The sequence below is a fragment of the Geotrypetes seraphini genome, chromosome 11, assembly GCF_902459505.1.
Source record: "Geotrypetes seraphini chromosome 11, aGeoSer1.1, whole genome shotgun sequence".
Lineage (NCBI taxonomy): Eukaryota > Metazoa > Chordata > Amphibia > Gymnophiona > Dermophiidae > Geotrypetes > Geotrypetes seraphini.
Window position 1 is genome coordinate 100,570,679 of NC_047094.1, and position 16,145 is coordinate 100,586,823.

Consider the following 16,145-nt stretch of genomic DNA (forward strand, 5'->3'; position numbering starts at 1 on the left):
ATTTATTCTAGAAAAGATTAAGGGTTGCATTCTCATATTCTGAAAAAAATATGCTTTTCAGAATAGGCCGTGCTTATCAGTGTTGTAAACTGGGTTAAGGTTAACAAGTAATGGAAATGAAAAGAAGAAAATTATTAATCTTCAGCTCTTTCAATCTTCAGAACCCACAGTGAGGACTGAACTTATGGAGCAAGTACCTCCAATTGCCATTTTTCTGCAAGAATCTCGACCAAATTTTCCCTCTGCATTTTCAGAATACCTGTTACCTATTGTTGTAAGATACCTTACAGACCCCAACAACCAGGTAGGAAATGATGATTGTTCGAAGCTTTTCAGTTTAAACAGTGCTTGTTAGAGTTTGGTTTTTGGCAGACTGAACATAGCAGATTTAGAGTTTTGTTTCTTAGGATTGATTTAGAGAGTGCTCTAGATAAAATATAAATTGAAGAATTAATTTATAGTTTGGCAACAGTCATATATTTTCTGCTTTATTGTGGATAAATACATTTTCTGGCCCAAATTCAAAGGCACTATCTGGTTATTAGGAGGAGTGTGTGGTGCATTGGTTGGAGCTACGGCCTCAGCACCCTGGGGTTATGGGTTCAAACCCCACGCTGCTCGTTGTGACCCTTGGCAAGTCACTCAGTCTTGCATAGCCCCATGTACGCTAGATAGATTGTGAGCCCACTAGGGAAAATGCTTGAGTACCTGATTGTGAAAACCGCTTAGATAATCTTGATAGGCGGTATATAAAAACCTAATAAACTTGAAACTTACTGCTAACAGGATATGTTCCACCCAGTAGAATATTCAATGGCATGATCCAGATTGTACTGCTGGCTATTGCTTTGGCACTATTCTTACAATGCTGGGGCAGTTCATGAGAGGTAGTGCTTGCTGATATTCAAATAACTACTGAATATTTAGTATATATTTACCCATAGTAGCTGGTGTTTTAAAAATACTCTGACTGCTGCAGGCTTAGCATTATTCCCCTTAAACATAAAGTAAACCTTTCTCTTATATACATGTAATATTGCAATATTTATGTTTGCACACAAACAATGCCAAGCTATGAGTTACAGTATAACCCCACTTCATAACTGAATAATATGCCACTTGTCCTTAATTATTATCCTTGTGATTAAAATGCATAATATCCTACATAGCTTGTATTTGACAAATGGGCATTCATACAGGTATAGTGTGGGAGAGGCACACATTTACACACAACTTGCTGGACATATGTTCATAACATAATATTTTGCTCCAACCATGCAGATGAGTATACCCAGACATACTATGAAGGAAAGTAGGTGCACTGCTATAGTATTGCTCTCAAATTGTATAAAATGCTCTGAATTGTAAAGAATGCTGATTGGGTGCAAACTGAATTTATCATATGCTTATTTTATTTAATTAAGGTCAGTTAAGGATCAATAGTGATACTAAGTTTTAACTAATTTGCTTTCTATTATCAGGTTAGAAAAGCAAGTCAAGAAGCCTTGCTGATACTACTAGAGCAAGACCTTATTGAACTAAATGATATTGAAAACAAGGTGTGTCCAGTCCTGCTGGATCTTTCTGCTGCAGACAGTGATGATGAGTACAAGGTGGAAGCTGTTAATGTATGTTTTCAAGGGTAAAATTCAATATCTTTATATCCCTTATTTTATTATCTTTCTCTTTGTAAGTTTATCTGGAGGACTAGAAAAGGTGGAATAGAGTGAGAGGCCCCTCCTCTGTGACTAAGGAATACTTGTGCCTTTTAAGCTAAACAGTGTATTTGTGATTGGTACTTTGGCCCTGATTCTCCAAAAGTGCGTCCCGATTTTAGGCAGCTGTAGGCGTCCTACAGCTGTCTAATCAGCCAATCGGGATGCACGTTTTTTAAAAAAAATGCTCCCCAGGCAGGCCTGAAGGCGCCTCCGGGAGCCTAGGGAGACCCGCAAGACGCCTAAGCTCGCCTAAGGGCCTTAGGCGGGCCTTAGACGAACCTAGGTGGCCCTACGCGTCTCCCTAGTAGAGGAAGAAACCTTAAAATGTAGGCCAGCAAAATGCTGGTCTACATTTTAAGTAGACGCAGCCGCTATACTTATGGCGGCAAGGGATCTCTCTGCCGCTATAAGTATAGTGGGCCGCGGCCTGTCCGATCGGATGCCCCCCCTCCGACACTACCGACCGCCCTCCCCCTGACACTACCGCCCCCCCCCGACACTACCAACCGCCGCCCCCCCCCCCGACATTACCAATCTCCCTTCCATTCCAACACTACCGATCGCTGGCAGGAGAGTGTCCAATCCCTCCTGCCCGAAGACGCACCCCCCCCCCCCCCCGGCGCTAACAACCCCCAAACCTCCAAACTAACATGTTCTTCAGGCCAGACGGTTCTTGCCCGTCTAGCCGGTAAGCCCGCCTCGTCGAAATGAGGCGGGCTCGCCCCTTCCCGGCCCATCCCGCCGAAGCCTAAGGCCTGATTGGCCCAGGCTCTAGAAGCCTGGACCAATCAGGCCTTAGGCATAGCGGGTCCGCCCATCCCCACTTAATCTAAGGCCTGATTGGCCAATCAGACCTTAGACTTTTGGAGAATCAGAGCCTTTGTGTACACTTATGAAGTTTAATATTCTCTGTGTTTATCTTTTCCCTTGAAGATTAACATACCCTGCATAGTCCAGGACGTTTGCAGATAACATATGCATTATAATCCAATTTGATAATTTTAGATTGAACCAATGTATCCCTTACCTTTCTTTATTGAATATCACCATTTTCGTTTTTTATGTTGAAGAAGAATTTTCAGGTGATGCTACATGCCAGATATTTATGTTTTAGAAAGATAGCTTATTGTTTTGTTTTTGGAGTTAATACTCTTAAATCTTGTTCTAGCCTCCATGTGCAAGGCTACTACTCGGTGAACTAGGCAGTTTGCTATGGTGTCAGAATTTGGGAGGTATGAAAAGAGTAAGTAGAGCTAGGTGGGATCCCTGACCCAATCAGTCAGTGAGAAGGCAGAAGACTGTGCTATGGCTTCCCGCTGCTCTTCCTCCTCCTCATCCTTAAGGCTGGCATTGTGAATACATTACATTCCAACCCAGTGGTTGGGAGCCCAGCACTTCTGATATTGGTCTCATGTTGCACCAGGAAATACTCAGTACCTGTGCACAAGCCCCGTTAATATTTGTAGTATCAGAAGTTTTTCAACTGATTTTCTGAAAACATATTTCTAAATTACTGCTTTACAAAGACTGTTTACCCCATTTTAACACTTAAAAATTCACATGACCCCAGACAATGATGGATAAAATAACAGACCTCTATTCCACTTCCCTCTCCTCTCCTTTCTCATCCACTTCTCTCACTTATCAAAAATATGAAAGGCAGACATGGTTGCAACAGTAGCAGCAATGAATTTCCAGTGCATTAGGAGGAGGGGGCAAGGGCCCTATGCCTACTGCTGCTAATGGATATAAGTCATGGTAGAGGTGCAGAATGAGGGAAGGATCCTTATTTCTGTGCTTCCCCCCTCCCTCCCAATCTGCTCCTGATATAACCCACAGTTTGGGAACAAATTGTTCTAAGCTATTTTAAAACAATAATGAAAAAAATGTTCTCCCACTGAAGTATCTCATCTAAGGAATAAGCATCTGATATTCAGGGATTTTAATACTGTTTATTACAGATGTTATTTAATTCACTTCTAACTTGCGTGATTCTGCAGATGGAATCAACATATATATCCAGTAATATGCTTGAGAAAGTGTTTACGAAGCTGTCTGTATATTTTTGTATAACTATAAAACAGGCGAACAGTTGTGCTCAAGGCTGCAGAAAAGTACAGTGACTTATTTAGTACATGAAAATTAAAATAGACACTGGGTTGGATGACTTTTTTTCTAAGTGTTAGGAAAAGAGTGACATCTGTGAGTTGTTGATGCTGCCTTGTGAATACATTAGTGGAAAACAAACTGATGCAAGTAATGGGTTAATCATATGAGACACTCTGATTTGTGAGATTAGACAGTAGCCTAAGGTATGACAGTTTTGTCCTTCAAACTCTAAACCCCCCCAAAAAACTGGGTTTCTGCTACTGCATCAGCCAGTAAAAAATAAATCTGTTTTTATGTATGCACAGGTCTGTTTTTAAAACATTCTGCTCTTTATTTTCATTCATCAAAGCTTTACACTGGCTCCATTTATTTAATAATTTCTTCTATTTTTTTTCATTTTCCAAATACATAATTTGTGTTTGACTTTTTTCTCCAAAAGAAATGCAACTTGCTGTTGGAAATGCAACTTGCTGTTGGTTATCTGATTCTTAAACTTTAGAAACATGAAGGCAGATGAAGGCTAAATGGCCCATCCAGTCTGCCCATCTGCATCATCTAATATCTCCTACTAAGAGATCCCAAGTACCTGTACCACACTTTCTTGAATTCAGACACAGTCTGTCCACCTCTACTGGAAGACTATTCCATGCATCTACCTCCCTTTCTGTAAAAAAATATTTCCTTAGATTACTCCTGAGCCTATCACCTCTTAACTTCATTCTATGCCTTCTCATTTCAGAGTTTCCTTTCAAATGAAAGTGATATCCGACTGATCCAGCTGTTCTCTCCAATGTGCTTTCTTATGGATTTGTGTTGATTTACACATGCCAAAATAAAGCTTGAACTGAACAAATAAATAAAAAGATACACACAGCCAGAGGTAACACTGGTATCTGTGAAATCTCAGCAGGTCTCTTGCAGAAGCAGTTATGAGTATAGTCAGCAAAGCATTCCAACTAAGTTGGCTTTTAACAGGTCATGCTGCATGTGTCAGTGTCACAGCTGAGGCTGAACCAAGTCACATTCAATGAGGGGAATAAATCTATTTTGGACTCTTCCGAAGATTGCTATGAAGTGCTCAGGATCACTTTAGAGAACATGGATAAAAGATTCTACAAAAATCATAAGAACATAATAATTGCCATAAGAATTGGGACAGACTAAAGGTCCATCAAACCTAGTATCCTGTTCCAACAATGGCCAACCCAGGTCCCAAGTACTTAGCTAGATCCCAAGTAGTAAAACAGATGTAATGCTGCTTATCCTAGGAATAAGCTGGAGGAGGAGCGTAATCAAGATGGCTGCCTGAACACATCTGGCGGAACGCGTTCGAACCGTGTATCTTACCTATGGTGAAGCGCAAGTCTAAGACCCGGGTTTACCCCTTTGAACCTAGGCCGCAACAACTATCTGACCCTATGGATGCGTTTGTCGAACGCGGGCCTGGAGGAGATCCGGATGGAAAGTCCTTGGCGCGAGGTGGGGACATGTTGGAGAGTCCCAGCACCTCTTTTGAGGAGACCAGTCTCTCGCCAGAGGAGAGCAACACACCGGCACAGCGACTCCCCCGACGAATGCAGCAGGAAGTGGGGAGTGAGGGGAGCATAGCTGTGAAGATCAAACATAGTAACATAGTAGATGACGGCAGATAAAGACCCGAATGGTCCATCCAGTCTGCCCAACCTGATTCAATTTAAAATTTTTTTTAAATTTAATTTAATTTTTTTTAATTTTTCTTCTTAGCTATTTCTGGGCAAGAATCCAAAGCTTTACCTGGTACTGTGCTTGGGTTCCAACTGCCAAAATCTCTGTTAAGACTTACTCCAGCCCATCTACACCCTCCCAGCCATTGAAGCCCTCCCCTGCCCATCCTTTACCAAACGGCCATACACCGACACAGACCATGCAAGTCTGCCCAGTAACTGGCCTAGTTCAATATTTAATATTATTTTCTGATTCTAAATCTTCTGTGTTCATCCCACGCTTCTTTGAACTCAGTCACAGTTTTACTCTCCACCACCTCTCTCGGGAGCACATTCCAGGCATCCACTACCCTCTCCGTAAAGTAGAATTTCCTAACATTGCCCCTGAATCTACCACCCCTCAACCTCAAATTATGTCCTCTGGTTTTACCATTTTCCTTTCTCTGGAAAAGATTTTGTTCTACGTTAATACCCTTCAAGTATTTGAACGTCTGAATCATATCTCCCCTGTCTCTCCTTTCCTCTAGGGTATACATATTCAGGGCTTCCAGTCTCTCCTCATACGTCTTCTGACGCAAGCCTCCTATCATTTTCGTCGCCCTCCTCTGGACCGCCTCAAGTCTTCTTACGTCTTTCGCCAGATACGGTCTCCAAAACTGAACACAATACTCCAAGTGGGGCCTCACCAATGACCTGTACAGGGGCATCAACACCTTCTTCCTTCTACTGACTACGCCTCTCTTTATACAGCCCAGCATCCTTCTGGCAGCAGCCACTGCCTTGTCACACTGTTTTTTCGCCTTTAGATCTTCGGACACTATCACCCCAAGGTCCCTCTCCCCATCCGTGCATATCAGCTTCTCTCCTCCCAGCATATACGGTTCCTTCCTATTATTAATCCCCAAATGCATTACTCTGCATTTCTTTGCATTGAATTTTAGTTGCCAGGCATTAGACCATTCCTCTAACTTTTGCAGATCCTTTTTCAAATTTTCCACTCCCTCTTCGGTGTCTACTCTGTTACAAATCTTGGTATCATCTGCAAAAAGGCACACTTTTCCTTCTAACCCTTCAGCAATGTCACTCACATACATATTGAACAGGATTGGCCCCAGCACCGAACCCTGAGGGACTCCACTAGTCACCTTTCTTTCCTACGAGCGATTTCCATTAACCACCACCCTCTGTCTGTCCGACAGCCAGTTTCTGACCTAGTTCACCACTTTGGGTCCTAACTTCAGCCCTTCAAGTTTGTTCAACAGCCTCCTATGAGGAACTGTATCAAAGGCTTTGCTGAAATCCAAGTAAATTACATCTAACATATGTCCTCGATCCAGCTCTCTGGTCACCCAATCAAAAAATTCAATCAGGTTCGTTTGGCACGATTTACCTTTTGTAAAGCCATGTTGCCTCGGATCCTGTAACCCATTAGATTCAAGGAAATACACTATCCTTTCTTTCAGCAACACTTCCATTATTTTTCCAACAACTGAAGTGAGGCTCACCGGCCTGTAGTTTCCTGCTTCATCCCTGTGACCACTTTTATGAATAGGGACCACATCCGCTCTCCTCCAATCCCCAGGAATTACTCCCGTCTCCAGAGATTTGTTGAACAAATCTTTAATAGGACTCACCAGAACCTCTCTGAGCTCCCTTAGTATCCTGGGATGGATCCCGTCTGGTCCCATCGCTTTGTCCACCTTCTGTTTTTCAAGTTGCTCATAAACACCCTCCTCCGTGAACGGCGCAGAATCTACTCCATTTTCTCGTGTAACTTTGCCAGACAATCTCGGTCCTTCTCCAGGATTTTCTTCTGTGAACACAGAACAGAAGTATTTGTTTAGCACATTTGCTTTCTCCTCATCACTCTCCACATATTTGTTCCCAGCAACTTTTAGCCTAGCAATTCCATTTTTTATCTTCCTCCTTTCACTAATATATCTGAAAAAATTTTTATCTCCCTTTTTTACATTTTTAGCCATTTGTTCTTCCGCCTGTGCCTTTGCCAAACGTATCTCTCTCTTGGCTTCTTTCAGTTTCACCCTGTAGTCCTTTCTGCTCTCCTCTTCTTGGGTTTTTTTATATTTCATGAACACCAACTCTTTCGCCTTTATTTTCTCAGCCACTAGGTTGGAGAACCATATCGGCTTCCTTTTTCTCTTGTTTTTATTGATTTTCTTCACATAAAGGTCCGCAGCCATTTTAACGCTCCTTTCAGCTTAGACCACTGTCTTTCCACTTCTCTTATGTCCTCCCATCCTAACAGCTCTTTCTTCAGGTACTTTCCCATTGCATTAAAGTCTGTACGTTTGAAGTCTAGGACTTTAAGTATCGTGCGGCCGCTCTCCACTTTAGCCGTTATATCAAACCAAACCGTTTGATGATCCCTACTACCCAGGTGAGCACCCACTCGAACATTAGAGATACTTTCTCCATTTGTGAGGACCAGATCCAATATCGCTTTTTCCCTTGTGGGTTCCGTCACCATTTGTCTGAGCAGAGCCTCTTGAAAGGCATGGAATCTCCCTACTTCTTTCCGATTCCGCAGACGGAACATTCCAGTCCGCATCCGGCAGGTTGAAATCTCCCAACAGCAGAATCTCCTCTTTCCTTCCAAACTTTTGGATATCCACAATCAGATCCTTATCAATTTGCTGCGATTGAGTCGGAGGTCTGTAGACTACACCCACGTAGATAGAAGTTCCATCTTCTCTTTTCAGAGCAATCCATATCGCTTCTTCCTCTCCCCAGGTCCCTTGCATTTCGGTCGCTTGGATATTGATCTTTACATAGAAAGCTACTCCTCCACCTTTATGACCATCTCTGTCCTTCCTAAAAAGATTATATCCCGGTATGTTTGCATCCCATCCATGTGATTCACTGAACCATGTCTCTGTGATAGCAACAATATCTAGATCTGCCTCTAATATCAGGGCTTGCAGATCATGAACTTTGTTGCTTAGACTGCGAGCATTTGTGGTCATCGCTTTCCAGCTATTTTTCAGCGATAATCTCCTTTTTCATATGGATTTTTGTGTCGTTTCACTTTCCGTTGCAATACTAAGAAATGAGTTGCTGATATTGCTTATGTTGCAGCCTTTACTACTATCACATCTTTTCTTTTGCCGGGGGTGGTCTCTATAATTGTCCTTCGTACATACACCACCCCCACCTTCTAGTTTAAATGCCTAGAAAAATATTGTCTAAATTTCTCTGCAAGGTTTCTTTTTCCTGCTGTAGTAATATGTAGCCCAAGAAGAAGAACTGGCGATTAGAAGTTTGTCATCTGCTTCTTTTTTAATAATAATAATAATAATAATTTATTGTTTTATATACTGTCAAAGCCAAAGTAGTTCGAGGCGGTTTACAATAAAGAAGAGCTTGACATACAGCGAAAAAAAACAATGAAGTCTTTGAGTACATGAAAATTTGTACAGAGTATGGTAACATTCTAGATGCGGGTTTACGATAAAAGTAAGTCGAGGCGATTTACAACAGGCGGTTTACAATAAAGAAGAGCTGGACATACAGCGAAAAAACAGTGAAGTCTTTGAGTACATGAATATTTGTACAGAGTATGGTAACATTCTAGGTGCGGGTTTACAGTAAAGGTAATTTGAGGTGATTTACAACAGGAAGAGCAGGTCATACAGTGAGGGAATAAGCAGTGAAGACTTTAGGAATTCTTGGTCAATGGGAGGTAGATCGAGGCGATTTACAATAAGAAGGGATAGGTCATACAGTGAGGGATAAGCAGTGAAGACTTTAGGAATTCTTGGTCACAAATCGGTTGAACAGATTGGTTTTAATAAGTTTTCTGAAGTTGAGGTAGGATGAGGAGTGCATGATGCTGCTGCTTAACCACGTTCTGTAGACTTGCTTGGAAGGCAAGCGTTCTGTCGAGGAATCTTTTGTATCGGCAGGTTTTTATTGTAGGATGGCTAAACATGCGTATTCTGCGTGTAGGCCTGGTGGAGCAGTCTAGTTTAAAGTGGGAGACCAGGTACAGAGGGGCCAAACCGAGAATGGATTTGTAGCAGACATGCGAATTTGAACAATACTCTTGCCTCCAGGGGCAACTAGTGGAGTTTTTGGTGGTAGGGGGTTATGTGTTCCCATTTCTTTAGGCCGAAAATCAGTCGCACAGCTGAGTTTTGTATGATTCGGAGACTTTGAATAGTTTCTTGAGAGACCCCAGATAAATAATATTGCAATAGTCGAGTAGGCTTAAGATGGAGGATTGCACCAGTAAGCGGAATGATGTTGTGTCGAAGTACTTTCTGATGGTTCTTAGCTTCCATAGTGTCGAGAAGCCTTTTCTGATTAGTAGCTTTGAGTGCCTATCTAGAGTGAGATGGCGGTCCAGTGTCACTCCCAGGATTTTTATGGTATCGACAATAGAGAAGTTCTGTCCATTCAGGGTTATTGTAGTATCTTTGATTTTGTCGTTTGGGCTTGCCAGGAAGAATTTGGTTTTTTCGGGGTTGAGCTTCAGTTTGAACTCTGTCATCCATGTTTCAATTTGGTTTTAGAGTTAGTGCTAGATGAGTCTTTGTCTCAGGGGTCAAGCTAGTTAGGGGCAGGACTATGATGATGTCATCAGAGTAAATGTAGAATTAGATTTTTAATTTTTGCATTAGATTTGCCACCCGACGCCGCGAGGTACACTGAATTTGGCAGGGGAACAGCAAGTACCGGCACCGACTAACCTTCAACCAGGTACTGTGAACTGAAACAATTTGAAATTTACCTATACTGTGCCACCCTTGGAAAAGCCTACAGTTATTGACTTAAGCTCTATATGGGAAGCAATTGCCACATTACAGCTTTCCCTGGGGACTCAATTTCAAACATTTTCAACTCATTGTTCTGCTTTATTAACTGAGACACTAACTTTACAACAAAAAGTGGATAAACTAGAGAAAAAAATCAACTGAACAAGATAAAAAATTGGAAATTCTTGGAGCACAAAATCAGCTCCTAATGAAGGAAAATGGTACATTAACTTCAAGATGGAAATTTTGGAAAATATCACACAGAGACAAATTTAAGGTTGATTAATTTTCCTAAATTAATGACAATTTCACCAATAGATATGTTTAAACGATATCTTTCAGAGATTCTGAAAATCCCACAGAATTCATTTCCACCTATTTAAAAAATCTAATATATACTTGGGAAAGAAGAAAACTCTGGAAGATCAACAAGAACCCGAATTAGATCTATTGGACTAGACGAATTGAATAGAAAAATCAGATTCAGAACAGATTACATTTGCTACATTATTTGTTCAATTAGCTTTAGATTCAGACAGAGATTGGTTATTGAAGTTGTTCTTTAAATATAAAGATGTATTGTTTCTGAATCAAAAAATAAGAATGTATCCAGATGTATCTAAATTAATGCAAAGAAGGAGGAAACAGTTTTTGACTTTTGAGACCCCAGGCTTTGAAGTTGGGAGCTACTTTTGTATTAAGGTTCCCTTGCAAATGTTTGATTAACTTCAAGGGTGCCAGGTATACTTTCTTTGATTCTACACAGTTGATGAGATTTATTTTAGAAAATGAGGTGAGGTCTTCAAGTACTCCTGTTAATATTCAGGAATAAAAGCTCAAGAAGTTTAGTTCAGGTCCATTTCAGGCAACCATCATTTTCCTTAATAAGTGAGGGAATAAAATAGTCTTCGATTTTTATGGAACTCCTCCTTTATATTATTGTGGACTAACAAAACAGTTGAAACTTACCTACCGTAATTTGCTTTGTTATTATGTTTCCTTTATATTGATATTAGTTGGATACTGTTAGTTTCATATGATTATTATTGTCATAAAAATTAAAATTTAATAAAGATTAAAGATAAAAAAGGAATAAGCTGTGAATTTCTCCAAGCCATCTCAATAATGACCTATAGACTTCTCTTTTAGGAAATTATCCAACCCTTTTTTAAACCCTGCTAAGCTAACTGATTTCACCACATTCTCCGGCAATGAATTCCAGAGTTTAATTACCGTATTTTCGCGGATATAACGCGCGCGTTATACGTGATTTTACGTACCGCGCATACCCCTCGCGCGCTATATGCCTGAGCGCGGTATACAAAAGTTTTTAAACATAGTTCCCACCCCGCCCGACGCCCGATTCACCCCCCCAGCAGGACCGCTCGCACCCCCACCCCGAACGACCGCTCGCACGCGCTCCCACCCGCACCCGCATCCACGATCGGAGCAAGAGGGAGCCCAAGCCCTCTTGCCCGGCCGACTCCCCGACGTCCGATACATCCCCCCCCCCGGCAGGACCACTCGCACCCTCACCCCGAAGGACCGCCGACTCCCCAACAATATCGGGCCAGGAGGGAGCCCAAACCCTCCTGGCCACGGCGACCCCCTAACCCCACCCCGCACTACATTACGGGCAGGAGGGATCCCAGGCCCTCCTGCCCTCGACGCAAACCCCCCCCCCCCCAGCGCCCGCCCCCCCCCCAAGAATCTCCGCCCGTCCCCCAGCCGACCCGCGACCCCCCTGGCCGACCCCCACGACACCCCCACCCGCCTTCCCCGTACTTTGTGTAGTTGGGCCAGAAGGGAGCCCAAACCCTCCTGGCCACGGCGACCCCCTAACCCCACCCCGCACTACATTACGGGCAGGAGGGATCCCAGGCCCTCCTGCCCTCGACGCAAACCCCCCTCCCTCCAACGACCGCCCCCCCCAAGAACCTCCGACCGACCCGCGACCCCCCCGGCCGACCCCCCCCCCCCCCCCCTTCCCCGTACCTTTGGAAGTTGGCCGGACAGACGGGAGCCAAACCCGCCTGTCCGGCAGGCAGCCAACGAAGGAATGAGGCCGGATTGGCCCATCCGTCCTAAAGCTCCGCCTACTGGTGGGGCCTAAGGCGCGTGGGCCAATCAGAATAGGCCCTGGAGCCTTAGGTCCCACCTGGGGGCGCGGCCTGAGGCACATGGGCCAAACCCGACCATGTGTCTCAGGCCGCGCCCCCAGGTGGGACCTAAGGCTCCAGGGCCTATTCTGATTGGCCCACGCGCCTTAGGCCCCACCAGTAGGCGGAGCTTTAGGACGGATGGGCCAATCCGGCCTCATTCCTTCGTTGGCTGCCTGCCGGACAGGCGGGTTTGGCTCCCGTCTGTCCGGCCAACTTCCAAAGGTACGGGGAAGGGGGGTGGGGGGGTCGGCCAGGGGGGTCGCGGGTCGGTCGGAGGTTCTTGGGGGGGGCGGTCGTTGGAGGGAGGGGGGTTTGCGTCGAGGGCAGGAGGGCCTGGGATCCCTCCTGCCCGTAATGTAGTGCGGGGTGGGGTTAGGGGGTCGCCGTGGCCAGGAGGGTTTGGGCTCCCTTCTGGCCCAACTACACAAAGTACGGGGAAGGCGGGTGGGGGTGTCGTGGGGGTCGGCCAGGGGGGTCGCGGGTCGGCTGGGGGACGGGCGGAGGTTCTTGGGGGGGGGCGGTCGTTGGGGGGAGGGGGTTTGCGTCGAGGGCAGGAGGGCCTGGGATCCCTCCTGCCCGTAATGTAGTGCGGGGTGGGGTTAGGGGGTCGCCGTGGCCAGGAGGATTTGGGCTCCCTCCTGGCCCGATATTGTTGGGGAGTCGGCGGTCCTTCGGGGTGGGGGTGCGAGTGGTCCTGCCGAGGGGGGAGAAGAATCGGACGTCGAGGGGGGGCATCAGGCTTTCAGGATGGGGACAGGACTTCAAGGGGGGACAGGCAGATCTTCAAGGGGGACAGGCAGACCTTCAAGGGGGACAGGACTTCAAGGGGGACAGGCACGGAGAGGCGGGGCAGTGCACCGAAAGTCAGGGCGGGTGAACGGTGAGTCGGGGCAACCAGATGAGAGTCGGGGAGGGCGAAAGGAGAGTCGGGGAGAGCGAAAGGAGAGTCGGGGTGGCCAGAGGAGAGTCGGGCAGCATGCGCGTTATATGCCTGAGCGCGGTATAGAAAAGTTTTTGTACATATCATCGTGATTTCTGCGCGCTATACCCCTGTGCGCGTTTTACAATGGTGCGCGTTATATCCGCGAAAATACGGTACATGTTGTGTGAATAAATATTTTCTCCAGTTTGTTTTAAATCTACTACTTGGTAGCTTCTTTGCATGCCCCCTATTTCTAGTATTTTTGGAAAGAGTGAACAAATGATTCACATCTATCTTTTCCACTCCACTCAATATTTTATAGACCTCTATCGTATCACCCCTGAGCCATCTATTCTCCAAGCTGACATGTTATAATGCTATGATTATTGTTGGCCTAAGGCAGTGTATTACAAACTGTGTGCCGCAGTACCATAGTGTACCAAGGCAAAATTCCAGGTACCGCAGAAGAGACAAGTCAGTCGCTGCCAGCGCTGGCACCTCTCCTCCTCTCTGCTTCCCCCACCCCGGTGATGTAGGGATTTCCAAAACCGAGCTGTTTGTCCAGGTTTTGGAAGGCCCCCGAGCTTAGGGCTATATATATAGAGCCTCTGAGCATGCATGGCCATTGACATGATGACGTCGCGCACGTGTGTGACATGCCCAGTCGACATTTTCACATGCTCAGAGACCCTGTAGACGTGGACCTAAGTTTACTGTGCTGTGGAGGAAAATGTTTGTGAGATATTGGCCTAAGGGCTAACTTTGTGGATGCTAGTGGGTGTTGAGCAACCCCAATATTGTCCAAGTTAGGGTAGGGTAATTTGTACTGTGTTTGTTACCCCAAATTAATTTTGAAACTTTGGCTTATGTATTTTGGAAATGCTGCACAGTCATTACCTTAAAATTAAGAGGTTCTACATACTTAAGGTTCTGCCTGCTTTGCCTTCTATTTCACCAATTACAAGTCGGTAAACCTAACTACGTTCTGCAGGGTACCAACTTTCTACGCAGTCAAATTTTGTTTTTTAAATAGTTCCTGTATAATCTCCTCTTTATAGTGTCTCATTTTAACACACTTTGAGGCATATTTTCAAAGCACCTGGACTTACAAAGTTACATAGCAGCCTAAGTCTAAGTGCTTTGAAAATGAGCCCCTTTGTATATTAAATGATATCTGGTGAATTAGACTTAGCAAAAGCTGCAAAGATGCCATGGTTAACATGAAAACAAAAGCGAACAAGAGTTTGCATTGGACTTGGGAAAGCAAATTTATTTTTGAAGTTTGAAGATTAGTCATTTTATGGTGTCAGTAATTTTTTTTTTTTTTAATGATTGCCTTCTTTCCTGCAGATAATCTGTAAAATGACTTCCATGTTGGGTAGGGATACTGTTGAACAGGTGTTGCTTCCACGATTTTGTGAACTCTGCAGCGATGGGAAATTATTTCAAGTTCGGAAGGTTAGCATAATTCAATTATCTATGTCCTATTAAGCCATTCTGTATTAATACAAAAAAACTTGGTTTAGCATTTTCCAAAATTAAGCCAGTGATTAGACGGGTCTCAAAGTTGATTATCTCTACTTCATTGAAATATAAATATAAAATGCGACTGCAAGACTGTCCAGACTGATTTTATTCTCATACTGCAGAACTGCAAATCCAACTGATTTATTTATTTTTTTGTTTATTTAGAAATTAGATTGAGATTACAAATCAAAAGTTTAGCAGAGGGACAGTAGAATAAATAAAACCCCCAAACAATGTAGCACACACAAGTTTCCCCCTACATTCCACAACCAGAGAAGAGAAGCCAAATCTAGAGAAATCTACAAAGGAAAAAAACCTAACAACTAGATTTTATGCAACAGCAATGCATATTACTGCATGCATTATTTACTGCAGGTTTATTTTATGCAATGGGACCTGTTTACTAATACCATGTCTTAATTGTGTGAGCAGTGATAGTGCACTTTAGCAAATCTAGCCCATATTCAAATAATATTAATCCTGGTGCTATATATTATCAGTCGCTTTTTAACCCAAAATAAATGGGAGCATCTTTTCAGAAACCACCTAATGGAAACAATCGCCAGGCAGGCTTTATTTGTATGATAAAAATTTAAATAACTCGGCATGAGTCATGTTTCTGCCAACAGGCCTGCAACAGGAGTCAAACTAAATAGAAATAACAGAATCAAAACATTTAAAAATTACATATATGTTGCTGGTTTCTTATTTACAGAGAGGCTTTGTTCTTCTGCTCTGCCCTCAGAAGTCACCTTACATTGGATTAGAAATGTATCCTTTAAAAATACCTTAAATAGGCTGATCAGTAAAAATAAATCTTCCCTGCAATGAATAAAGCACTTGTAAATTTTATAAAAAAAAGATTGAAAGAAAATTACTAGTTGACAAAATTCATTGAATACCACCTTTCTTGCCTAAGTGCTGGAAGGGAAATCCAGGAAGACCCCAACCAAATGCTCAAGGAACAAATATTTCCAGTATTTAACATTTCTAAAGAGCCTCTATCCAAGATAAGGCTAAAAGAAGCAACCATAGTGGCTCTATGTGTTCACCAAAGATGTTATTTAGTTCAGTCAGATTTGGTCCCACAGGGGGATCCAATACATCTGACACTTTTACTGGGCTCTGACAGAGGTGTAAGACAGGTAATAAACCCTGGAGGTAGAAGGCAATGAACCAACAGGTTATTTTAATATTTCTAGCAAACAATTTTCAATATCTCCTGGGCT

The 16,145-nt window shown here is 43.6% G+C and overlaps 1 protein-coding gene across 4 annotated transcripts in view; it reads left to right on the forward strand.

The window, feature by feature from the left end:
- The window catches only part of LOC117369307 (serine/threonine-protein phosphatase 4 regulatory subunit 1-like), a 151,192-nt gene that overhangs the window by 20,226 nt on the left and 114,821 nt on the right, over nucleotides 1-16,145 (forward strand). For 3 of the 4 annotated variants that reach the window (XM_033963709.1, XM_033963710.1, XM_033963707.1), the window contains 3 exons: nucleotides 162-304; nucleotides 1,482-1,628; nucleotides 14,740-14,847. In XM_033963709.1, coding sequence (XP_033819600.1) covers nucleotides 162-304; nucleotides 1,482-1,628; nucleotides 14,740-14,847 — 398 coding nt within the window. Of the gene's footprint in view, nucleotides 1-161; nucleotides 305-1,481; nucleotides 1,643-14,739; nucleotides 14,848-16,145 lie in introns of those variants that run through there. The other variant, XM_033963711.1, reaches the window with a different exon arrangement.